This window comes from Bicyclus anynana, chromosome 22, assembly GCF_947172395.1.
Source record: "Bicyclus anynana chromosome 22, ilBicAnyn1.1, whole genome shotgun sequence".
Classification (NCBI taxonomy): Eukaryota; Metazoa; Arthropoda; class Insecta; order Lepidoptera; family Nymphalidae; genus Bicyclus; species Bicyclus anynana.
The window spans coordinates 8452939-8479717 of record NC_069104.1 but is presented as its reverse complement, the minus strand read 5'-3'; the positions used below and the strand labels follow the sequence as shown (position 1 = coordinate 8479717).

The 26779-nt window shown below is 36.8% G+C and overlaps 3 protein-coding genes and 1 non-coding gene across 5 annotated transcripts; 2 read left to right on the top strand and 2 right to left on the bottom strand.

The window, feature by feature from the left end:
- Window positions 1-1519: 1519 nt before the first annotated feature.
- On the bottom strand, window positions 1520-26779 carry LOC112050330 (male-specific lethal 3 homolog). Of its 2 annotated transcripts, XM_052888321.1 has the most exons (13): window positions 26346-26779; window positions 25894-26072; window positions 25206-25336; window positions 24475-24595; window positions 17545-17733; window positions 11213-11338; window positions 10574-10752; window positions 10062-10401; window positions 8241-8339; window positions 7290-7398; window positions 6827-6914; window positions 5768-5852; window positions 1520-3723 (listed from the first exon to the last, which is right to left on the bottom strand). In XM_052888321.1, exons 1-13 carry the CDS (start codon window positions 26445-26447, stop codon window positions 3651-3653), a joined length of 1821 nt encoding a protein of 606 aa, XP_052744281.1. In that variant the 5' UTR covers window positions 26448-26779; the 3' UTR covers window positions 1520-3650. The 2 variants fall into 2 exon arrangements, 1 of the variants encoding a protein (XP_052744281.1); XR_008251968.1 differs by lacking the exons at window positions 1520-3723; window positions 5768-5852 and having other exon boundaries at window positions 6886-6914; window positions 8241-8380.
- On the top strand, window positions 12508-16593 carry LOC128199318 (uncharacterized). Its single transcript, XM_052888320.1, has 2 exons — window positions 12508-13103; window positions 13184-16593. Exons 1-2 carry the CDS (start codon window positions 12599-12601, stop codon window positions 16513-16515), a joined length of 3837 nt encoding a protein of 1278 aa, XP_052744280.1. The 5' UTR covers window positions 12508-12598; the 3' UTR covers window positions 16516-16593.
- Window positions 18289-22374, bottom strand: LOC128199317 (uncharacterized). The gene is made up of 2 exons (XM_052888319.1): window positions 21779-22374; window positions 18289-21698 (listed from the first exon to the last, which is right to left on the bottom strand). The coding sequence occupies exons 1-2, from the start codon at window positions 22281-22283 to the stop codon at window positions 18367-18369; spliced, it is 3837 nt and encodes a 1278-aa protein (XP_052744279.1). The 5' UTR covers window positions 22284-22374; the 3' UTR covers window positions 18289-18366.
- LOC112050335 (U6atac minor spliceosomal RNA) lies at window positions 23695-23785 on the top strand. Its single transcript, XR_002887144.1, has one exon. It is a non-coding gene; the product is annotated as a U6atac minor spliceosomal RNA (small nuclear RNA).

The following is a 26779-nucleotide window of genomic DNA, read 5'->3' as shown; positions in this document are numbered from 1 at the left end:
TTGACATACAACTACATGAACTTCGTATCGCCTCGCTTGCAAGTTATAGCGAGGTGAAGCGGTGCAGAGTGGCTCTAATGAGTTACAACTTTAAAACATTGCTTGGACAACACATTACAAAAATATACACAGAATAATAAATTCCAAAATTATTAAATTATTATTGTCAACTACACAAGGTTTTTAAAATACGATTCATCTCTAGATCAAGTTCCCTTATTTCCTCAATATTATTTGTTTCGATTGAGGATTGCAAATGAAATTTTCATGTGCACTATAATTTTTCGTTTTGGAAGTCTGTTAGGCTTAAAACGAGTGGTGTGTAGACAAGCGTTTGATAGTAAATAGTTGACTAACAGTTGGAGTAAAACTGAAGGGACATTGTTTATTTCGTGCCATAGACGTCCAAATTTAACTGAGCAGTCGAACGCTTCAGTTAAATCGTATGTATGTAGTGTCTGTTAGTTAGTCCTACTGGTTTTGATTGAAATTACGATTAGATAAAACTGTACAATTAAAACTGCGTAGTTAAAACTGAACGTTTGTAGCGCGGGTAATGTAACAAACCTTCAGTTATATACCCGGAATAGATTGACTACAACATTATTTTAACAACAATTAGTTTCTTTACATTTAAGGATATTAAAATATCAAATTGTGTAAAAGCAACATACTTACAGACAAATCGCAAAACTCAGTCCTTCGCGCAGTATTAATGTGCAGGGTATGATAACAGCGGGAGAGGTGGCGAGGAGGTAAAAAGACTGACTTGTGCGGTTTGCCTTAGTCCCTGATATGTCTAAATGGACTTAAAAACTTCGCTTTTAGGGTTAAATTGTAATTGACACACAGATAACAATATTCCCGTCGACAAAAAAAGGTCCCGATCATTTTGTCCACCAAAATATAGACGAACTGCATAACTACAAGTCTCCGTGTGCTACAGGGGTATGACGATAGACGATATGCAAGCTGTCAAGAGGCGAGGCGGTGCTAGGTGGTTCAAAAGAGTTATGACCTTTACTATACAAAGTCCGACATTTAATATATTACTTACGTTATCTATACTTATAATAAATCTGTAGAGAGGTCAATTCTGTACATGAAATATATTTCCAAAATAACTATCAGGGGGTGATTAGTGGTCGATACTGATGCCAAAAATGCAATCAGTAAAATTTTTGTCTGTCTGTCTGTCTGTCTGTATGTTCTTTATAGAAACAAAAACTACTAGACGGATTTTAACGAAACTTGGTACAATTATTCTTCATACTCCTGGGCAGGTTATAGTATACTTTTCATCACGCTACGATCAATAGAAGCAGAGCAGTGAAGGGAAATGTTGAGAAAACGGGAGAAGTTACTCCATTTTTTAAGCTTCCGTCGCCGTCGCTTGGTAGGGTAGGGGTAGGTTAGGGTTTGGGTAGGGGTAGGGACGGGGTAGGGTAGGTGTAAGGTAGGGGTAGGGGTAGTATTAGGGTTTCACGCAGACGAAGTCGCGGGCGTCCGCTAGTTAGAAATATAGACACTCATCTGTTATTTAGATATAAATGATAGATATTATTCACCCTGACTTCAATTGAAATTAATTAATTAGCTAATATTTTTTCATCGTTTGGTCACAATTTAACTAGGCAACCTATGTGCAACGAGTCAGGGTGAATATTATCTATCATTTATTTCTAATTACAATTAAATAACAGATGAGTACATGAGTAACAGATGAGTATGAGTATATACTTCTAATAACGGATCTCGTACTAAATAGCACCAAATCGCCTCACTTGCAAGCTATGGCGAGGTAAACCAATGCAAGGTGGCTCTAATGAGTTATTACCTTTAAACATTGCTCGGACGACACATAATACGAATGAAGAAAGGACGAAAAATATACATTGAATAATAAATAGAAAATATTGAATAATGAATTTCACAATTATTAAAATTTTAAATATTATTGTCAACTACATGCGTTTTTAAAAGAAACAATGGTTTTACGTTTTAGTAGGCATAACATATCTGTAGATTTGAAAAATTCATATTGTCGACCGATAGCGGCGGAGTAATATCCTTCTCTTACGTCCTTACGCAACGAAAGAGAGAGCGATACTTTGGATTGCGTCGCTATTGGTCGACATTTGTCTTTATTTCGTATCGAGATATGCAAGCCTACATGATTCCTCGAAATTTTATGCGACACAATATCGTGAATAATATTTTCATGTCCACTATACTTTTTTCGTCACGAAACTAAATAAATGAATTAAAATACGCTTGAATTAAACAAATGAGTAGAGTTCCGCAATATAAGATTTTAGGTATCACAGGTTTCGCAGGGGCGCGGTGACCCGAAGTCTCCTCACGCGTCTTTTTTTGTACATCACCTTATTTCGGAGACCTCATAAAGAATGCAGACTATAACAATATTCCTATTGTATTAAATTTGCACAGTTCGGCGTATGCTTTAACTTAAATCAACCTGACAACTAATATTATATACAGCTAAAGTTTGTGATGTTGTAGTGGGTAATTTGTCTATTGAACCGATTTTGAAAATTATTTTACCCATAGAAAGCCACGTTATTCGCGAGTGTCGTTTATTATATCCCCGTGTTCACGGGAACCGGTACTATGAGGGTAAAATCGCAGGTAAAATCAATAAAATTTTTATAATTTAATATTGTGATGTGTTGCATTACTTATAACTAAAGTTTTTCTTTCTTTCTTTTCAGGGCGTCCGCTATTTGTCAACATATTGACAATATAATAGGGATGATGACAAGGTTTTAATGAATTATTGATTTTAGGAGACATTCGGGTAAATAAGGTCAATATTAATTAATTAATTGATAGCAATTTTTAATATTGGTCTTAATAAGTGTCATGATACTACGTCATGATACGTGGGCACATTGACGTATCATGACAGGAAACAAACCTTAACAAACCAAGTTATAGATTTAGATATTGTCATGATACAAGTAAATGACGTAATATGACGGGAAGCAGATTTAAAATAGAACAGTTTATTAACAAAATTCATACATTTTTAGCTTCCTTACATTCAATGTGACATTTTTTTACTATATTAAAACTATATAAACATAAACGGACAAATAAAAAAAGGTATTTGTAGCTGTGTTTGAACGCGCATACAAATTTAATACTCACTTTGATCGATGACGTCATTCTTTTGTGACATTTAGTATGGAGCATTTTTAAGTGATCCGTGGCAGAGATGCAAATATGACCCTTAAAATCCTGTTTAAAGTAATGGTTGCAGATACCCTGTTACTTTTACAAAATTGCTTTACTTAATACTCCTAATTTATATACAATTTAAAAGAAAATGTCATCATCCCTATTATAGGTGTGCCATCCCATCCCATTGTAACTCAAGCTCAACAGCATATATACAGTGGCGTGCACTTCTTATATGCAAACATGCCCTGCCTACCCTTATGAGTCGTTAAACCTGTCTGAAAGACGTATTGTAGAACATTTTGTACGATTTGTACGTATAGTGCATGCTCTAGTTGAAGATTTTGTGCACGCCACTGCGTATATACAAACTAAGTCGTACTATTGAGCCCCTCGTTAAAGCTCTGTACATAATCTCTGAAGGATCAACAAGTGTCAAACATTCGCTCTCAGTGTGAACGCGACACGCCGTCTGTGATGTAGAACATTTCTCCGAACCATTCGTTGTGCTCGTCCAGGTACCTGGAATAGGGTAGTTGACTCATATCAAATTTAATATAAACAATATTTGGTATAGTACATGGAATAAGGGTCCGAAATATATCGATATCAATCAATAAAAGTTAAGGATTTATTAAAAAATGCGTAGGGAGGAAAGTCATATTACTAGGAAAATGTTGAATGTGCAAGTGGAAGGACATAAGAGGAGAGGAAGGCCAAAGAACAGATGGTTGGATTGTGTGAAAGAGGACATGTGTGTAAAAGGAGTGGATGATGAGTTAACGAGTAATAGAGACGAATGGAAAAGATTGACATATTTTTCCGACCCCACTTAAGTGGGATAAGGGTAAGGAGATGATGATGAAGTAGGATTTTTTAAAAAACTTAACATAAATATTACTTATTTTTTAAAAATTTTCAAACGTCAAAATTGCTGACGTCCATTTTGTGACGTCACTAACACACTTGATGTACTAAACTTCAAACTTATTGTTAGCTAATATTTCAGTCAAACTGCGTCTATAGAATCGATGTTTCATTCTGTTAAAATTACACGTGTTTGTATTACTATTTAAATGTATAGCTTTTATAGTTTTTAAGTGTAAGGACACAGGATATATTTATTGGTGTTAAATATTTTCGATGTGTGAGTTTACCTCTTTAGCTGGTGTAAGAGGGAGGTTAGTACCAATCAGCCTCCTTAACTGCCAACCTCACCTGCTCGTGGTGCACCCTGCAGATGGACCGAGGAGGCTCTGGCGACCGGTAAATGGCGGTATAACCATTTCAATTCAGTTAGACTTCATAAGTATCACAGACCGGTGAGCAGCGACGGCTGTGCGAGATGCCTAGGATTGCGAATGACCAACCCGCATGCCCAGCGTGGTCATTCTTTGGGCATCAACCTTTTATGGATACAGCCAAAAACAAACAGTCCCAGTAAGAGGCACGATGAATATCAACTTACAGCTGGAACGGTATAAACTGGTGAAATCTACGCTCCCACCTACTGGTGCCCAAATCCAAACCCCTGAGAGTTTTCAACTGGAGTTACAGAACCGCTTCGATTGCCTAGCAGATTGCGTTGCTGTGGACGATGTAAACAACAGGCTTGTGGAAACTGTCCATACGGTCGGGTTTAAGTTCTTCAAAAACCACCGTACAAAAAGAACCAACAAGTTCTCGGAACATACACACAAGCTCATGGAGGAGAGGCAAGCAATGAGATTGCAGTCTTCAACAAACGCGTCAAAGTACCATGCTCAACGACCACAGCAGAGTTTCTCAATGTGTATGGGCTTAAAATGAACATGAGTAAGACGAAGATCATGTCTAATGGTCATGTACCGCTTCACCCAATTATTGAGGACTCTGCGTTTGAAATCATAGACGAATATATATACCTAGGACACACAGTCCAGTTAGGTAGGTCCAATTTTGAGAAAGAGGTAAATCGCCGAATCCAGCTCGTCTGGGCAGCGTTTGGGAAACTCCGCGACATCTTTTCGTCCGAAATTCCTCAGTGCCTGAAGACGAAAGTCTTTGAACAGTGCGTGTTGCCAGTGATGACCTACAGATCCGAAACTTGTTCGCTAACTATGGGCTTTATTAGAAAGCTCAAAGTCATTCAGCGGGCGATGCAGGGAGCTATGCTTAGCGTTTCTCTTCGTGATCGAATCAGAAATGAGGAGATCCGCAGACGAACCGACATAGCTGAGCGAGTTGCGAAGCTGAAGTGGCAATGGGCGGGGCACATAGTTCGAAGAGCCGATGGACGTTGGGGTCCCAAAGTGCCGGAATGGCGACCCCGCACTAGTAAGCGCAGTGTTGGCCGACCCCCCACCAGATGGACTGACGACATCAAGCGAGTCGCAGGGATTCGCTGGATGCAGGTGGCTCAGTATCGTGATGTTTGGAAGTCTTATGTCCTGCAGTGGACGTCCATAGGCTGATATGATGATGATGATGATGATGATAATGATAATGATGATGATGATGATGATGATGATGATGATGAAGTCAAGTCTAAAGGTAAAATATCAATTATAAATGTTGCAATACTCACTGTACAAACATGTCTATGTGTTTCAATATAAGTTTCAATTTGAAGTCGGGCATCTGCGTCGCGTTCAAGAAATCAGGCAGTTTTACTGTAAAGTGAACACATCGGTTAGTTAATATATAAGAATTTATCTTTTTCTTATATCGTCACCAACCCATATTCGGCTCACTGCTGAGTTCGAGTCTCAGAATGAGAGGGGTTAGGCCAATAGTCCACCACGCTGGCCCAATACGGATTGGCAGACTTCACACACGCAGAGAATTAAGAAAATTCCCTGGTATGCAGGTTTCCTCACGATGTTTTCCTTCACCGTTTGAGACACGTGATATTTAATTTCTTAAAATGCACACAACTGAAAAATTAGAGGTGCATGCCCCGGACCGGATTTGAACCCACACCCCCCGGAATCGGAGGCAGAGATCATATCACTGGGCTATTACGGCTTTTCTTTTTATAATAATAAACAGACAAAAAGCTATCTCCTATTTCAATATATGTTTATTAAAGGAATGTTAGTTCTCAATAACGGCTGAATCGGCCTCCGTGGCGCAGTTTTATGCGCGGTGGATTTACAAGACGGAGTTCCTGGGTTCGATCCCCGGCTGGGCCGATTGAGGTTTTCTTAATTGGTCCAGGTCTGGCTGTTGGGAGGCTTCGGCCGTGCCTAGTTACCACCCTACCGACAAAAACGTACCGCCAAGTGGGTGTGGATTTTCATCCTCCTAACAAGTTAGCCCGTTTCTTTCATGGATTGCATCATCACTTACCATCAGGTGAGATTGTAAAATGTGAATAAAAAAAAATAATTTAGCTGAAAATGAATGGGGAGGTAGCTTAGAACCAGAAGACGTCTATAGGATTCTTAGGGTAGAGGCAGGGTAGGCTAGGATAGGATAGGGATATGGTAGGGTAGGATAGGGATAGGGAAGAAGTGCACATAAGTCAAAGCTAAGCCTAACCGGGTCCGCGTAATAGTTATAAAGATACATACAGACATACATACAGATTTTTCAAGGTTTATTTAAGTACATACGAACATAAAACAGAATTTAGTATATTTACCAAAGAGTCTCGCTAGATGGATGGCTCCATACACTCTACAGGGAAGGTGCTCTGTATTCTCTCTCGGTATTAGTTGCCATTTGGCTACCTGGGGAAAGAACGTTTACTTATAATTTCATAAACATACTATACATATAGTAGGGTAAAAAAACAACTTTTTCAAAATTGATCGTGTTATACCTAGGTACTTCAAATTTAAAAGAGGATTTAAAAAAATATTTTTTTTTTAAATTCAAAAAAAAATCGCCTTCGAGTTATTTAAACAAATAGACGGCAATTAACCATGCCGTTTTTCTCCGAAACTACTGTTAGCGTTAGCTTTTCACTTGAAGATTTCCGGAATACTTTGAAACTCTAAAATTTTTAAAATGATGGTCACTTTTGGGGGGATAAGATGGAAAATTAAAAAAAAAAGCTAGTGCACCGTGTGATCAAACAAACGAGTGAGTAGATGCAGTAGTACCTTGTCGAGTAGTTGCGAGAGCGGGTTGCGGGCGGGCGTAGGGGGCGCGGGGGGCGGACGCGCCGGGCGCGCCCAGCTCTCGCTCAGCGACGAGCCGCTGCTGCCTACACTGTGAAAACAAATTAACTACAGTGAGCTTCAAGTAGACATATCCTGACCCTCCCAAACCTCAAAAAGAAACGTCTGAAGTCTATGATCCAAAAAAAAAATCAAAATTCATTTATTTCAAGTAGGCTCAATTTACAAGTACTTTTGACACGTCAGTTGACTATTTGTAAAGATTCTACCACCGGTTCGGAAGGCAGGTTCTGCTGAGAAGATACCGGCAAGAAACTCAACAGTTGCTCTTTTGAAATGAAAAAGTCATACAGTATTACAATTTACAATTGATAACAATTACAAATTCTTATAGTTTTATTTCATGTGTGAAGGTGGAAGCTGATCCAATGGCCTCTGGGCACTTTTATCGTAAAGGAACTCATCAATAGTGTATTAACCTCGACTAAGTAAATGTTTTTAACACATTGCTTAAAGTTGTGCATATTGGCAAGTCCATCACAGTCTTGGGGATCTTGTTATAGAAGAGTACACCCAAACCTACAAAAGATTTTTTAACTCTTTGGAGACGATACGCAGAAATAACTAATTTATGCCCGTGTCTATTAAGACGTGGGTTTAAATCTCCTTTTCGTTTGTACAAATTAATATTTTGTCTTACATAGACTATACTGCTAAATATATACTGACAGGCTAATATCATTGCTCTTGTTTATCATTTTCATTGTTAAAGAACCTTAAAATAAATTGCAATCCTAATTTATCCTAATTTAGGACATATGGGGGGACAAACATATCTATACAAAAATACAATGCAATACAGACAATTTTCAAATTTACATACAAACAGGTCGAAATGATGATTTTGCTTATTTAAAAGTGGGTTAAAGTCACCTGGAGGACAGCGTCTCGAAGGTCCGCTGCTCGCCAGAGGTGGAGGGCGCCGGCTCCTCGCTCTCGGACTGCGACACCGCGGACTTGTGCGAGCGGAGCCTGCGGACAATGTGCTACAATATACGGATAGTCGACGATACCTGCAACGAATGAAACAGTGTCACTCTGTTCAGGACGCCATTAAGGATTGTTGGACTACTGTAGCAGTTTAGTCGAGTAGCGTAAAGGACAAGTCCCAATTTATTAAAAAAATATACAATCAACCGCATTTCTTTTTTTAAATTAATTAAATAAAATGTATTTTTTTCATTAGCTGACAACATTAACTAAGAATTTTTATCATGGCAACATTCTTATAACTTAAACCTTGACAGGTTGTCAGTGATCTTCGCGTAGTAGCGTTCGTGGCGTTTTGCAATTTGAATTATTAACTTGCGTCAATTATTGACATTTGACAATATTACATGACATTGACAGCTTACACGGATATTAATTAAACTGTTTACATCCAATTCGTATATCTCCTTTTCATTGTTTATGAAATACAAAAATTTGAGCACTAAAAAAACTTCTTTCCTTATACAGGGTGCTCGGGAGTATTTCCCATAACTTCAAGATGTTGACGAAACCACTGTGAGACCAATGGGTTTAGCCCCACGTGTTACATTCTGCTTTTGACTACGATTGCGAGAAAATAAAATAGTTTAGTACAATATTCAATGATTTATTTTAATTGAAAATTAAATGTACAAAGTCTACAATTTTGGATATTAAGGGAGATGCTTTTACCCAGTAACATAATTTCCGACTACTTTGAAGATGAATAATGTACTATGTAAGGTAAACGTGGGAGATAATAGCTTAAAAAACTCCTTTCGTAAGTGAATCCATTCGTTGTTGTTTTCTCCACTTATTAAATTTTTCGTAGGTAGGTATTTAAGTAAATGCGTCTCGACTTTGATGGTAACAGATTGAAAATTTCATCCATCTCCAAACTAGGATCACCATTCTCACTAGATGAAGACAACAATTACAATTATTGTTGAAAAATATGTAAGTTACGGTCACAAATTTACAATGAATTTCTGAAAAAAATCAAGTGTGTATTATTCACGCCAATTGGTTTTTAAATTCTCGTTTTTTAATTTTATATTTTTCACGTGAGAAAAAGGCAAAGGTATTACACCGTAAAGGATTTCCCATGTCTTCAAATCTCGCTCTATTTGCAACTCAATAAAAATTAAATAAAAAAAATGAACGTATTTCACAGACAAGAACGCTGCATTTCATTCCAATTTAAAGTTTTTTATTTATTTTTCGAAACAATCAGGGCCTTACCTATAATGATTCTATTTTCGAATAAAACCTCCTCCGTTTTATAGTAGGCTAGTACTTGGCTAGTACTCGTAACAAACAAGGATTAAAAAACAAAATTACTTTAGCCCCTAGAGGCTTAAATGCTTGTTTAGCCCCGCTGTGGAGTGGTAATATGACAGTGTTTTTGAGCAAGAGTAGTGAAAATTAAATTACTTATTTATTTTACTTGTTTATAAATAAACTTGATATCTTAGATTATATTGCAGATTAGATTAGTATATATTTGATCATGTTGTTACCTTGTTGAATTAATGGATATGAGTAGATCTGTAGCTTAGAAAGTAATGACATAATATATACTCTGTAAAAAATTGTAAATGTTTTGGAAATCTTTTAAATAGTTAAGCATCGACATAACCTAAAATTGTAAATAATGTAAGCATGAATTTAATGTATTAACTGTAGATTTCCCTTAATAAATAAATAAATAAAAAGCAAGAGTACCTTCTAGCGAGGTTGTGTGATCGAGGCGCAGCCCGCCTCACGCTGTCCTCAGTCCGAGGCGAACTCATAGCACCTTCGCTGCCTCGCGCCTTCGCCTCCTCGCTTTCCGCCTTGTCTGCCTCGGCCTCGTCGCCTTCCGCCTTATCTGCCTCAACTTCCTCGCCTTCCACCTTTTCTGCCTCCGCCTCTTCGACTTCCGCTTTCTCTGCCTCGGCCTCTTCGACTTCCGCCTTGTCTGCCTCGGCTTCGTCGCCCTCCGCCTTGTCTGCCTCGGCCTCCTCTGGCGCCTCGTCCTCCGCTTCTACCTCGACTTCGCCTTCATTGCTCTCTGCTACTGCCTCTAAATAAAGGAATCTAGATTAGCCAAGCACATTGGTGTGTGCCAATGCATATTGAATGAAAATAATTTATTTTACGAGCACAGAATAAAGAATGATCCAGAATGAGTCTTTACAAGCCGCATGGTGAAGTCGGTGAAACCCATTAAAAAAAAGGCAGGGAGGTTGTTATACCTTCCCCGTTCTCTCCGTGGTCGGGGTCGGGCGGCAGGTGAGCGTACTCGGGCACTATGGGACTCTTGAGGTCCGCCTCCGCCGCGCCCGCGTCCGCTTCCGCCTCCGCCACCGCGCCCTCTTGAGCCGGATCCTGGTTCTCTTCGTCCTCGTCTTCCGGCTCCGACTTTATATCTAATCTGAACAACATCATCATTAAAACGCATTTTTAGCTCACTGTTGAGCACGAGTCTCCTCTCAGAAGGAGGATAGGCCTTAGTCCACCACGCTGGCCCAATGCGGATTGGCAGACTTCACGCACGCAAAGAATTATGAAAGTTTTCAGATATGCAGGTTTCCACACGATTTTACAAATTAGCCCTCGACTACAATCTTACCTAATGGTAAGTGGTGATGTAATCTAAGATTGAAGCGGGCTAACTTGTTAGGAGTAGGATGAAACTTCACACCCCTTTCGGGCCATCGTACCGGAACGCTAAAACTAACCACGGCCGATGGCCACCAGTCAAAAGCCTTCCTTCACCGTTTCCATTTTAGAATCCAATTAACATCAGGTTTTAAAATCATGAATTAAAAAAAAAATGGGAATTGATGGCGGCTCGCTAGTGGATTGATATAATATAGTTTATATTAACTTACTCGTCGACATACTGTCCACAGAACTCAAAGTACTGGTCCGCCTCCTGCTTGTACAGCAAATGGCCGCGCAGTATGAAGTCGAAGTACACTCGCAGACCGTCTGCCACTTCCCGTAGTAAGTTTAACCTGGGAACACAGAATAAACAATGATACAGAATGAGTCTATACAATCAGCGTCTGCTTGACGTCCGCTTATACAAACTCTTTTCATAATTTGTATTTCAAGATTTAACATTTACAACAATTAGTGATAAAAAGCAAAGATTACCTTTTATTAATGAAGATAATACTTAAATAGGCTAAACTTATTATAAAAATAAAATATAAGGAAATATCTAATCTATATATATAAAAATCAATGCCACTTTTCGTTGTAATTCCATAACTCAAGAACGGGCTCACCTATCCAAACCAAATGCTTAGGATTTGGTCGGCATATTTAGTAGATGGTTTATGTGAAGTTTGCATAAAATCGGTCGAGCCGTTCCTCATTTGTCACATTTTTTGTAATAAATGAATTCAATAGAAACTTTTTTCACAGAAACTTTTTTGAAGTTTTGTTGACAGGACAAGCACGTTGTTATGTCATTCATGCCGTCAGTTCATTTTGGACGTGGTTCGATGAATTTATGTGTACTTTTCTAAGTTGCCGTATATGATTTCACATGGCATCATATGCGACAGCTTCTTGGGAATTTGTTTTTTTTTTGTTCTAATTTTTTTTTTCGAGTTTTAAGCGAAAACATATGTGCATACGGGAAAAATGCCACCAGCCAGACGAGCAAATATAGGTCGGCGAACGCGTAATGCAAATGATGTGGCATTACTAAGACGATCACAGACTGCAGATGAACGCGCACAAGCTAATGCATCGCAGCGTGAACGTAATGCACGCAATGGATTTGTTAACCCAGTACCTGTACTGAATCTTGCACGGCCATCACGAATACGTCGTGCTGTTTTGGCTGAAATGATGCGTGCTGCTTTTAATTACAACAGTCAGATTGATTATAGTATGTATGGATACATTGGAATGATGGACGCAATATGTCCACATTGTGATGCGGCTAACTTTCCAGGTGAAACGCCCGGCATGTGTTGTGCTAATGGCAAAGTGAGATTGCCAGCATTAGAAACTCCACCCGAACCATTGTATTCATTTATTTTTGGGACATCGCAAGCGTCGAAGCACTTTCTGAGTCATATTCAACAATACAATTCGGCATTTCAAATGACTTCTTTTGGTGCAACTAAAATTATTAGAGATAATTTTATGCCGACGTTTAAGGTAAATACTTCAACAGGATTATTCCATGTTTGTATCAATCTGAAGCATAAAGTATATTTAAAAAAAAACTGATATAAGATTTACCTAAAATTGTATACATGTTACAGATTCAGGGCCAGATTTATCATCAAGCTGGTTCGTTATTGCCATACCCCGACGCTGATCATCAATTTTTGCAAATTTATTTTATTGGTGATGAAAATCGTGAATTGGATCAACGTTGTGCAATTGTTTCGAATACAAGACGAGAAATTATTCGTGAGCTACAAAGGTTTTTCCATCAGCATAACGCATTAGTTCAATTGTTTAAAATTGCTCTCGATCGTATGCCAACTGATAATCACAAAATCGTAATAAGAGCTGATAGAACACCTTTTGGAGAGCATGCAAGGCGATTTAATGCACCAACAATTGATGAGGTTGCAATTGTAATTCTTGGTGATCAGTTTCAATCCCGTGATATTGTACTTCATCGTAGAAATGAGCAATTGCAACGTGTTTCGGAACTTCATCGTAGTTACGATGCATTACAGTACCCAATATTGCATTGGAAAGGTGACGATGGTTACCATATCAATATACCAATGATTGATCCACGAACAGGTAAATAATTGACCTATTTTTAGTGTGTTGACATTTCATTTCTACAACTTTCTAAAGTCACATTTTGTAATTATTTTCAGGTCTACATATACAGAAAAAAGTTAGTGCCATGAATTTTTATTCGTATCGATTGATGATTCGTCCACAAGAACAAAATTATATCTTAAAATGTGGTAAACTATATCATCAGTACATCGTTGATATGTATGCCAAAATAGAGACTGAACGTCTTAATTATATTCGTTTCAACCAAGCAAAATTAAGATCCGAAGAATATATTCATTTGCAAGATGCGATAGCGAATGATGCTAATGTTAATGACATCGGACGTTTAACTATATTGCCATCTTCGTATATTGGTAGCCCACGGCATATGAACGAATATGCACAAGACGCAATGTCTTATGTACGAAAATACGGTCGACCGGATCTGTTCATTACATTTACATGTAATCCGCAGTGGGATGACATCAAGAACAATTTATTTGAAGGCCAGTCGACAACTGATCGTCATGACATTACAGCACGTGTTTTTCGGCGAAAATTGAAAGCACTTATGGATTTAATTGTGAAATTACGTGTATTTGGAGAGGTGCGTTGCCATATGTACTCCATCGAATGGCAAAAAAGGGGATTGCCGCACGCACATATATTAATTTGGCTGGTAAATAAAATAACTCCGGATCAAATCGATAACGTTATATCAGGTGAAATTCCTGATCAAACTGTTGATCCTGAGTTATTTGATGTTGTCGTTAAAAACATGATACATGGTCCGTGCGGTGAACTAAATATGAATTCGCCATGTATGATTGATGGAAAGTGTTCGAAACGATACCCAAGACAATTGACTTCAGACACAATAACGGGCAATGACGGATATCCGTTGTATAGACGTAGATCACCTAATGATAATGGCAAAACGGCAACCATTAGAATGCGTAACCAGGACGTTGAAGTTGATAATCGTTGGGTGGTTCCGTATTGTCCATTATTATCGAAAATATTCAAGGCTCATATAAATGTGGAGTATTGTAATTCAGTCAAATCCATTAAATATATTTGCAAGTATGTAAATAAAGGGAGCGATATGGCTGTTTTCGGTGTAGCTGGTGATAATAGAAATGATGAAATTACTCAGTATCAACTGGGGCGCTATATTAGTAGTAATGAAGCTGTCTGGAGGATTCTGTCGTTTCCAATGCACGAAAGACATCCTGTGGTTGTTCACTTAGCTGTGCATCTTGAGAATGGCCAACGTATTTATTTTAATGAAGCAAATGCATTGGAAAGAGCAGCACACCCACCAGCGACTACGTTGACAGCTTTTTTCAAATTATGCGAAACTGATACATTTGCTAGAAATTTGTTATATTCCGAAGTGCCTCAGTACTATACATGGAATGTGTCTTCAAAAAAATTTCAAAGACGTAAACAAGGAACAGCAGTCGATGGGCATTCAGGCATTTTCAAAACAGATGCAATTGGGAGAATGTATACAGTACATCCAAACAATGCTGAGTGTTTTTATTTGCGATTGCTATTAGTTAACGTCAATGGCCCAAAATCATTTCAAGAATTAAGGACAGTCGACGGTCATTTGTGTCAAACATATCGTGAAGCATGTCAACTCTTGCATTTGTTGGAGGATGATGCACATTGGGATTCAACACTTAATGATGCATCTACGTCAGCTCATCCACAACAAATACGAATGCTATTTGCCATTATATTATCGACATGTATGCCATCAAATCCACTTGAATTATGGAACAAATATAAAAATTATATGGCAGAAGATATTTTAATTCGTATGCGTCATCATGCAAGAAATCCTGATTTGTTGATTACCTTGGAAATGTGCAACGAAGCTTTGATAATAATTGAAGATATATGTCTAACGATTGCAAATAAAGCATTAGTACAATTGGGTATGACCGCACCAAATCGTCCCATGCATGATTTGTTTGATCGTGAATTGCAACGTGAGCAGGAATTCAACTGTAATGATTTGCGTTTATTTGTACAATCGAATATAACCAAATTAAATATTCAGCAAAAACATGTATATGATACAATCATGCAAGCCGTTTCCAATAATGCAGGTGGATTATATTTTTTGGATGCACCTGGTGGCACAGGTAAAACGTTCGTTATATCATTGATTTTAGCGACTATTCGATCAGATCAGAAAATTGCACTAGCACTTGCATCTTCGGGAATTGCTGCTACATTATTAGAAGGTGGTCGGACCGCACACTCTGCATTAAAATTGCCATTGAATGTACAGGTGATTGAAACTCCAACTTGCAATATATCGAGAAATTCTGCTATGGCAAAAGTTCTGCGATTAACGTCAATTATTTTATGGGATGAGTGTACAATGGCGAATAAAAAATCACTAGAAGCATTCAATCGAACAATGCAAGATTTACGTGGTAATCAACAGCTTTTTGGTGGTGCTTTGATATTACTTTCAGGGGATTTTCGTCAAACATTGCCTGTCATTCCTCGATCAACTCCTGCTGATGAAATAAATGCCTGCTTGAAGTCATCAGTTCTTTGGAGATATCTACAAAAATTGACACTAAACATTAATATGCGTGTTCACCTACAAAATGATCCAGCTGCCCATGAGTTCTCAAAACAATTGTTAGAAATTGGTGACGGCAAAATACAAATCGACAGAACCAACGGATTGATCGCTGTACCGAACAATTTTTGTACAATTGCGCAATCGATAGATGAATTGATTGAATGTGTTTTTCCGAATATTGTTCAGAATTACAGAAATCATGATTGGTTGACAGAACGCGCCATTTTAGCACCGAAAAACATTCATGTCAATGCAATTAATTTTCAAATTCAAGCGAAACTGCCAGGCGTAGTCACGAAATATAAATCAATTGACAGTGTTATGAATCAAGATGAGGCAATGAATTATCCAATTGAATTTTTAAATTCATTGGAGCCGGCTGGTATGCCACCGCATTGCTTGAATCTGAAAGTTGGTTCTTCGATTATATTATTGCGAAATATTAATCCACCAAAACTGTGTAACGGAACAAGATTGGCAGTGAAAAAGTTATTGCCAAATTTGATTGAAGCTACGATCTTAACTGGTAAATCAAAAGGAGAAGTTGTTTTGATACCGCGTATACCTATGATTCCAACTGATATGCCTTTTGAGTTCAAACGTTTACAATATCCTGTGCGTTTATCATTTGCGATGTCCATCAACAAGGCCCAAGGTCAAACACTTCACGTTTGTGGTGTGAATTTGGAGGAACATTGTTTTTCACATGGCCAGTTATATGTTGCCTGTTCCAGAGTCGGTACCCCCAGCCGTTTGTTTATTTATGCTCAAAATGGAAAAACAAAAAATATTGTTTATCCAAATGTTTTGGATTAAGTGTGTTGTAAATAGCTAGCAATTGATTTCGATTTTAAATAAAATATTTTTTTGATTAAATAAATGAATTTGATGTTCCGATTTGTTTATTTTATTTCACTTTATACGTAGCGAAGCACGTACCGGGCCGCTAGTAAAATATATAACTAAAACTACAAAATTAAAATAAATTAGTGATTGTTTAGAAATAGTGTACCTACTGATATCGTTATCAATAAAAAAACACACCATCTTTTTTTTTAGTTTTTGTAAACAGTTTTTAAAATATTTGATAATATAAGACGCCATTTTTCTTGAATAATATTAAAAATTACTGATGCAACGCTTTATGTCGTACTGACTCAAGAATGTATAGTTGTTTCAGCACTCTAAAAACTGCATCAAATATATGTACAAAAAAAATAGTTTTTAGGACCAGTAACCAAATTACTCTTGTTTTATCGCCCTGTGCCAATTATTATTTAAAATTCATAATATCGCCGATTTCTTTGTAACTCGGTAGTATAACAATACTAAGAAGTTACAATACGGAGAACATCGCAGACTACTAGAGTTAGCTAGACAGGGTTTATGAGTATCGAGTTTTATTGTTGTCCTGTGAACAAGGCATTTTAAAATTCTAGAATCTTTGATATTGATATAGAAAAGAAACAACGCCATCTGTTGACGGATTGTGTTATCTCTTAAGTAACTAAAAGGCGCAACTCCAATCTTTATTGAAAAAGCAACAGCGTCACCTGTTGACGGATAGTGTTTTCTCTACTTATAACTAGATGGCGCTGTTTTAATACCCATATAAGTTTACCATAACGCCATCTAGTTACAACAAGTGAAAAACAATTCTTTACTAGATGGCGTTGTTTTAACAATAATTATTAACCCACTTCTCAAAGATGGAGGTTCTTTGTTCGGCTATAGTCTGTCTGTATGATTTTTTAATTCACGCGTTCATACATACAAAATTTCACGCGTTCAACAACCTACTAGTTATACGATCAATATGATAAACTATATAATTGTCTATGGTACCTGCACGAGACATCTAGCATGTCGGGTTTATGGTGTGGGTCGAGGCGCGCACGAGGCGGGTTCCACGCACCCGCTCGAGCGAACCACTTCACGAACGACTCGAGGATCTGCGCCGCGCACGGCGACGCCGGCAGCCGCGAGAGTCGCCCGCGCTTCACCACCAGGTGGTAGTCGAATGTCAACCTGTCCCTGGAATTAACGTTTAGAAATTTGTTACATACACTGGTGAGCAATAAACGTAGTTTTACAGCTAAAGAATTCTCAGTTAATGATCCCTCGACTGTATTCAGTAAAAAAAAAGAAATTATCAAACTTTTACTCATAAAAACCTCCTCCTTTTTTTGAAGTCGGTTAGAAATAATACGTACTGAATGGAGAAACTCCCTAAATGTAATGTTGGTTAAATGCTGTACGCTTTTTGACAATTGTAATATTAACCTGTCATATTAATTGTAATAATAATCTAGACAGCTTGCTGCTTCAATTGTCAGGTTACTGTTTATTTTTTTTCTTTCATTTATTTATTTGTCCTTTTTTAATTTTAACAATGTTTACAAGATACAAAATATAATATAAAACACTATTAAAAATTATAGGAAAAATTAAACATATAAAAATTATACATATTATTATAATATGTCGGCCTAAGTGATAAAATGTATTTCTCTTAATTTTTTTTTATTACAAACTAGCGGCCCGGTACGTGCTTCGCTACGTATAAAGTGAAATAAAATAAACAAATCGGAACATCAAATTCATTTATTTAATCAAAAAAATATTTTATTTAAAATCGAAATCAATTGCTAGCTATTTACAACACACTTAATCCAAAACATTTGGATAAACAATATTTTTTGTTTTTCCATTTTGAGCATAAATAAACAAACGGCTGGGGGTACCGACTCTGGAACAGGCAACATATAACTGGCCATGTGAAAAACAATGTTCCTCCAAATTCACACCACAAACGTGAAGTGTTTGACCTTGGGCCTTGTTGATGGACATCGCAAATGATAAACGCACAGGATATTGTAAACGTTTGAACTCAAAAGGCATATCAGTTGGAATCATAGGTATACGCGGTATCAAAACAACTTCTCCTTTTGATTTACCAGTTAAGATCGTAGCTTCAATCAAATTTGGCAATAACTTTTTCACTGCCAATCTTGTTCCGTTACACAGTTTTGGTGGATTAATATTTCGCAATAATATAATCGAAGAACCAACTTTCAGATTCAAGCAATGCGGTGGCATACCAGCCGGCTCCAATGAATTTAAAAATTCAATTGGATAATTCATTGCCTCATCTTGATTCATAACACTGTCAATTGATTTATATTTCGTGACTACGCCTGGCAGTTTCGCTTGAATTTGAAAATTAATTGCATTGACATGAATGTTTTTCGGTGCTAAAATGGCGCGTTCTGTCAACCAATCATGATTTCTGTAATTCTGAACAATATTCGGAAAAACACATTCAATCAATTCATCTATCGATTGCGCAATTGTACAAAAATTGTTCGGTACAGCGATCAATCCGTTGGTTCTGTCGATTTGTATTTTGCCGTCACCAATTTCTAACAATTGTTTTGAGAACTCATGGGCAGCTGGATCATTTTGTAGGTGAACACGCATATTAATGTTTAGTGTCAATTTTTGTAGATATCTCCAAAGAACTGATGACTTCAAGCAGGCATTTATTTCATCAGCAGGAGTTGATCGAGGAATGACAGGCAATGTTTGACGAAAATCCCCTGAAAGTAATATCAAAGCACCACCAAAAAGCTGTTGATTACCACGTAAATCTTGCATTGTTCGATTGAATGCTTCTAGTGATTTTTTATTCGCCATTGTACACTCATCCCATAAAATAATTGACGTTAATCGCAGAACTTTTGCCATAGCAGAATTTCTCGATATATTGCAAGTTGGAGTTTCAATCACCTGTACATTCAATGGCAATTTTAATGCAGAGTGTGCGGTCCGACCACCTTCTAATAATGTAGCAGCAATTCCCGAAGATGCAAGTGCTAGTGCAATTTTCTGATCTGATCGAATAGTCGCTAAAATCAATGATATAACGAACGTTTTACCTGTGCCACCAGGTGCATCCAAAAAATATAATCCACCTGCATTATTGGAAACGGCTTGCATGATTGTATCATATACATGTTTTTGCTGAATATTTAATTTGGTTATATTCGATTGTACAAATAAACGCAAATCATTACAGTTGAATTCCTGCTCACGTTGCAATTCACGATCAAACAAATCATGCATGGGACGATTTGGTGCGGTCATACCCAATTGTACTAATGCTTTATTTGCAATCGTTAGACATATATCTTCAATTATTATCAAAGCTTCGTTGCACATTTCCAAGGTAATCAACAAATCAGGATTTCTTGCATGATGACGCATACGAATTAAAATATCTTCTGCCATATAATTTTTATATTTGTTCCATAATTCAAGTGGATTTGATGGCATACATGTCGATAATATAATGGCAAATAGCATTCGTATTTGTTGTGGATGAGCTGACGTAGATGCATCATTAAGTGTTGAATCCCAATGTGCATCATCCTCCAACAAATGCAAGAGTTGACATGCTTCACGATATGTTTGACACAAATGACCGTCGACTGTCCTTAATTCTTGAAATGATTTTGGGCCATTGACGTTAACTAATAGCAATCGCAAATAAAAACACTCAGCATTGTTTGGATGTACTGTATACATTCTCCCAATTGCATCTGTTTTGAAAATGCCTGAATGCCCATCGACTGCTGTTCCTTGTTTACGTCTTTGAAATTTTTTTGAAGACACATTCCATGTATAGTACTGAGGCACTTCGGAATATAACAAATTTCTAGCAAATGTATCAGTTTCGCATAATTTGAAAAAAGCTGTCAACGTAGTCGCTGGTGGGTGTGCTGCTCTTTCCAATGCATTTGCTTCATTAAAATAAATACGTTGGCCATTCTCAAGATGCACAGCTAAGTGAACAACCACAGGATGTCTTTCGTGCATTGGAAACGACAGAATCCTCCAGACAGCTTCATTACTACTAATATAGCGCCCCAGTTGATACTGAGTAATTTCATCATTTCTATTATCACCAGCTACACCGAAAACAGCCATATCGCTCCCTTTATTTACATACTTGCAAATATATTTAATGGATTTGACTGAATTACAATACTCCACATTTATATGAGCCTTGAATATTTTCGATAATAATGGACAATACGGAACCACCCAACGATTATCAACTTCAACGTCCTGGTTACGCATTCTAATGGTTGCCGTTTTGCCATTATCATTAGGTGATCTACGTCTATACAACGGATATCCGTCATTGCCCGTTATTGTGTCTGAAGTCAATTGTCTTGGGTATCGTTTCGAACACTTTCCATCAATCATACATGGCGAATTCATATTTAGTTCACCGCACGGACCATGTATCATGTTTTTAACGACAACATCAAATAACTCAGGATCAACAGTTTGATCAGGAATTTCACCTGATATAACGTTATCGATTTGATCCGGAGTTATTTTATTTACCAGCCAAATTAATATATGTGCGTGCGGCAATCCCCTTTTTTGCCATTCGATGGAGTACATATGGCAACGCACCTCTCCAAATACACGTAATTTCACAATTAAATCCATAAGTGCTTTCAATTTTCGCCGAAAAACACGTGCTGTAATGTCATGACGATCAGTTGTCGACTGGCCTTCAAATAAATTGTTCTTGATGTCATCCCACTGCGGATTACATGTAAATGTAATGAACAGATCCGGTCGACCGTATTTTCGTACATAAGACATTGCGTCTTGTGCATATTCGTTCATATGCCGTGGGCTACCAATATACGAAGATGGCAATATAGTTAAACGTCCGATGTCATTAACATTAGCATCATTCGCTATCGCATCTTGCAAATGAATATATTCTTCGGATCTTAATTTTGCTTGGTTGAAACGAATATAATTAAGACGTTCAGTCTCTATTTTGGCATACATATCAACGATGTACTGATGATATAGTTTACCACATTTTAAGATATAATTTTGTTCTTGTGGACGAATCATCAATCGATACGAATAAAAATTCATGGCACTAACTTTTTTCTGTATATGTAGACCTGAAAATAATTACAAAATGTGACTTTAGAAAGTTGTAGAAATGAAATGTCAACACACTAAAAATAGGTCAATTATTTACCTGTTCGTGGATCAATCATTGGTATATTGATATGGTAACCATCGTCACCTTTCCAATGCAATATTGGGTACTGTAATGCATCGTAACTACGATGAAGTTCCGAAACACGTTGCAATTGCTCATTTCTACGATGAAGTACAATATCACGGGATTGAAACTGATCACCAAGAATTACAATTGCAACCTCATCAATTGTTGGTGCATTAAATCGCCTTGCATGCTCTCCAAAAGGTGTTCTATCAGCTCTTATTACGATTTTGTGATTATCAGTTGGCATACGATCGAGAGCAATTTTAAACAATTGAACTAATGCGTTATGCTGATGGAAAAACCTTTGTAGCTCACGAATAATTTCTCGTCTTGTATTCGAAACAATTGCACAACGTTGATCCAATTCACGATTTTCATCACCAATAAAATAAATTTGCAAAAATTGATGATCAGCGTCGGGGTATGGCAATAACGAACCAGCTTGATGATAAATCTGGCCCTGAATCTGTAACATGTATACAATTTTAGGTAAATCTTATATCAGTTTTTTTTTAAATATACTTTATGCTTCAGATTGATACAAACATGGAATAATCCTGTTGAAGTATTTACCTTAAACGTCGGCATAAAATTATCTCTAATAATTTTAGTTGCACCAAAAGAAGTCATTTGAAATGCCGAATTGTATTGTTGAATATGACTCAGAAAGTGCTTCGACGCTTGCGATGTCCCAAAAATAAATGAATACAATGGTTCGGGTGGAGTTTCTAATGCTGGCAATCTCACTTTGCCATTAGCACAACACATGCCGGGCGTTTCACCTGGAAAGTTAGCCGCATCACAATGTGGACATATTGCGTCCATCATTCCAATGTATCCATACATACTATAATCAATCTGACTGTTGTAATTAAAAGCAGCACGCATCATTTCAGCCAAAACAGCACGACGTATTCGTGATGGCCGTGCAAGATTCAGTACAGGTACTGGGTTAACAAATCCATTGCGTGCATTACGTTCACGCTGCGATGCATTAGCTTGTGCGCGTTCATCTGCAGTCTGTGATCGTCTTAGTAATGCCACATCATTTGCATTACGCGTTCGCCGACCTATATTTGCTCGTCTGGCTGGTGGCATTTTTCCCGTATGCACATATGTTTTCGCTTAAAACTCGAAAAAAAAAATTAGAACAAAAAAAAAACAAATTCCCAAGAAGCTGTCGCATATGATGCCATGTGAAATCATATACGGCAACTTAGAAAAGTACACATAAATTCATCGAACCACGTCCAAAATGAACTGACGGCATGAATGACATAACAACGTGCTTGTCCTGTCAACAAAACTTCAAAAAAGTTTCTGTGAAAAAAGTTTCTATTGAATTCATTTATTACAAAAAATGTGACAAATGAGGAACGGCTCGACCGATTTTATGCAAACTTCACATAAACCATCTACTAAATATGCCGACCAAATCCTAAGCATTTGGTTTGGATAGGTGAGCCCGTTCTTGAGTTATGGAATTACAACGAAAAGTGGCATTGATTTTTATATATATAGATAGTATTATGTATTTTTTTAAATATTTTTTATTGATTTACTAAGAACAATGTAAAACTCCTTGTAAAACTATACTTACTACTAGCGCCATTACATGTTTTACTGTATCATCGATAGATGGCGCTTTAATAAATAAAGCAAAAGGAAGATTTTTTAAAACATTTTCTACTATATTCCTTTAATTTATCAGCAATTTAATATTTAAATTATAATAATTTTGTATTTTTAATACAATAGAATATAAATATAAAAAAATATTTACGTAATTTTATCAACTTTGGTAAAAATCTAATAAATTCCTAACTCACGCTATTGAAGTGTTTTTCATTTAGAAGTATATAAGGCTTGTGATGTGAAACCACATTGTGTCTATTGAAAGGAGAGACGGTTAGCACTCCCCTTGACAAGGATGGAACACATAAAATGGTGAAGGCACAACTTTACCACATTTTTTTTAGAGATGACAATAAAAAGAAAATATTAAATAGATCTATAGTCAATGAGCCCGTGTCAAATATCTCATTCCAGATAAAATTTTTAAAAATACATTATTATTATAGAAATATTTTGAGGTTCATAATAAGTTCATAATATGAATTTTGGTATAATGGGATGTTGGGGCAAAACATAGGATGTTGGAACAACATATTTTGACCCTAAAATAAAAATAGAAAGGGGTAAAATAGCGTTTGTATGGTAAGTCCTTCATTTTTAGAGTTACAGTTTTAAAAATTTGTTTATTATTCATTAAAAAATACGAAATATAATGTTGTAATGTAATGTTTTTGAAATTAAACTCCTAATAGGGGTAGAAAGTTTACATTGATTTCCACGCGGACGAAGTCGCGGGCGTAGGCTAGTGTATAATAAGCCTTTTTGTAGTTTACCAGTAGGAACCAGTGACAATAACCTTATTACATCAATACTAATATTATAAAGCTGAAGAGTGTGTTTGTTTATTTGGTAGAACACGCTAATATCAGGAACTACTGGTCCGATTTGAAAAACTCTTTCAGTGTTAGATAGTCCATTTATCGAGGAAGGCTATAGGCTATATATTATCCCCGTATTCCTACGGGAACGGGAACCACGCGGGTGTAACCGCGCGGCGTCAGCTAGTTAGTACATATAATTAAAAGTATTACCTGAGAGCTGATGGTAATATTATGTTAGCTCTGCCTGCATGTGAGTTGGGGGGTGAGTTGGGTTGTGTGCTGGATGCAGATCCTGAGGATGAATCTGTATCCACTGCCTCTGCTTCCGCTTCTGAAATTAACAACTTCTACATCATCAACCCATATTCGGCTGAGCTCGAGTCTCCTTTCAGAATGAGAGGGATTAGGCCAATAGTCCACCACGCTGGCCCAATGTGGATTGGCAGACTTAACACATGCAGAGAATTAAGAAAATTCTTTGGTATGCAGGTTTCCTCGTGATATTTAATTTCTTTCAAACTTTCAAGTGATATGAACTGTCACCTGTACCATCCTACGTGAATAATTAGTCATTTTGTCTCCACAAACCGTGGGTTGCATGTTAGGTCTACTGAGAAGTATATAACACAATATAAATATGTATATAAAAGTGAAACATCACTCAGCACAAAATCTCGACAACAGCTGATATTGAATTTTGACAAATATAAAATTTGGCAGGCTCATATTTTATAGGTAACAGATATACTCTTAGAATGGTTTTACAATTAAGTTCTATAGGCAAATCAAGTTCCGGGGGTTTCTTAAAATATGCTTTATTAGGTTACATACTTCTCTTTAAGATATTATATACCTCAAGAGGTGTTGGTATATGTAAGTGATCACTTAATATCAAGTTTGTTTTTGTTTGTTGGTTAATTTATTTAAAGTTATGATAGTACCATCTGGATCAGGTTGTGTGCTGCTGGACGAGCCATCATCACTGAAGCCGTGGCGTGGTCTTTTGGCTGGCCCTGAACCTGAGTTTGTACTGGTACCCTTTTTCCGTTCTCTCCTGTATAAGTATGCTCCCCTGAAAAATAAATGTAGAGTTGATATTTGCAACAATTTATAATAATATCTCAGTTGTTCTTTCTTATTCTGAGCCCAAAAAACTGCTCGACTTCAAATATTATATGCTTCACTAGAAAGATTTAAGATTAGTTTTTTTTTTATTTTGAGCAATGTCATAGTTTTAAATATTGAATTCATACTACAAAGTCATAGTTTTAAATATTGAATTATTAAATTAGATTAGATAAATTCTGCCACACAATGAAAGTGATAACTGCTGACAATCCATATGCTATGATATTTGTCTCGGAGCATAGTTTATTTAATACTAGCCGACGCTTGCGACTTTGTCCACATGAAAATTTATGTAAACTTTCAACTACCCCTACCCTACCCCTACCCCTTTTTAAATTTTCCTGTCATAAGAACCTTCTCCTGACAATTACAAACACATCAAAAAAATAAATAGTGAAATCTTTCTAGCCCTTCACGTGTGATGGCGTGACCAAGGGATATATGGATTAATTTTTATATTCATATTTAATATATCAATAGCAAAGAATTAGTAATAATTACAACTGAAGCTGTGATTTTTCAGCAAGATCTCTCTGCAACTGTCTGTTTTCTTCTGTGTCTTTTAACACAAAGTCTTCACTGACGCAGCGGTCCCATGAAGAATTCCAACCTTGAAAGTGTATCAGGTATTCAACTGTACGCCTTCCACGCTTATCCTTACTCTCTATTACTTCTAAAACCTGGAAACAGTATATTTTTCATTATATTTTTTTATAATCAACACAACTTCTGAACCATAGAATGGTTTGGATAAAATTTAAAACAGAGATAGATTATATTCTCAAATAGCAGTCAAGCAATTTGTGTCAATATTTTCATGAAAACGGGCACTATGCGAGTAAAATCACGGGACACAGCTCCTTGTGAAATAAATTACATTTTTATTTCTGTGTAAGGTTTTTGAATAGCTTATATAGGAATAATGCATAATGAAATTTTGTAAACAGACCAACCTTAGAGTCATACAAAACTTTGGCTTTAGTAGGATCAGGTTCATAACATAACACACGTTCTCCTTCGCTAAACTTATAGCGTACGCCTCTCGTAGAAACCATAACTTTCGCTTAGCTTGACGATTGAGTATTTATATATACTACGAAACACTAACAGAGTCGTTAATAACACAATGTACATCACCGGACCGGCGACATGACTTTGAATTAATATAAAAAAACATGACAAAATGAACTTGAGACACACCCCGTATGTTAAATGAGTTAAAACAAGATAATCAATGGAAAATTATTGGGAAATATGTGGTATTTAATTACAAGCCAAGATTTTTACTGTCGACTTCATATTCGTGAATAATTTTGTATTAATAAATTACGCTGTGCATCCAATCGAAGTACGCAAATTTGACAAATCTCAATTCTCCGCGTAAACA

What these genes read in the sequence shown, in the direction of transcription:
- LOC128199318 (XM_052888320.1), top strand. Translation starts at nt 12,599, where the DNA reads ATGTTACAGATTCAGGGCCAGATTTATCATCAAGCTGGTTCGTTATTG. An exon ending in AATGATTGATCCACGAACAG is followed by an intron (nt 13,104 to 13,183) that starts GTAAATAATTGA and finishes AATTATTTTCAG; the next exon opens with GTCTACATATACAGAAAAAA.
- LOC112050330 (XM_052888321.1), bottom strand. Translation starts at nt 26,447, where the DNA reads ATGGTTTCTACGAGAGGCGTACGCTATAAGTTTAGCGAAGGAGAACGT. An exon ending in TCACACAACCTCGCTAGAAG is followed by an intron (nt 8,340 to 10,061) that starts GTACTCTTGCTT and finishes CATTGTCCGCAG; the next exon opens with GCTCCGCTCGCACAAGTCCG. An exon ending in CACATAGACATGTTTGTACA is followed by an intron (nt 3,724 to 5,767) that starts GTGAGTATTGCA and finishes ACCCTATTCCAG; the next exon opens with GTACCTGGACGAGCACAACG.
- LOC128199317 (XM_052888319.1), bottom strand. Translation starts at nt 22,283, where the DNA reads ATGTTACAGATTCAGGGCCAGATTTATCATCAAGCTGGTTCGTTATTG. An exon ending in AATGATTGATCCACGAACAG is followed by an intron (nt 21,699 to 21,778) that starts GTAAATAATTGA and finishes AATTATTTTCAG; the next exon opens with GTCTACATATACAGAAAAAA.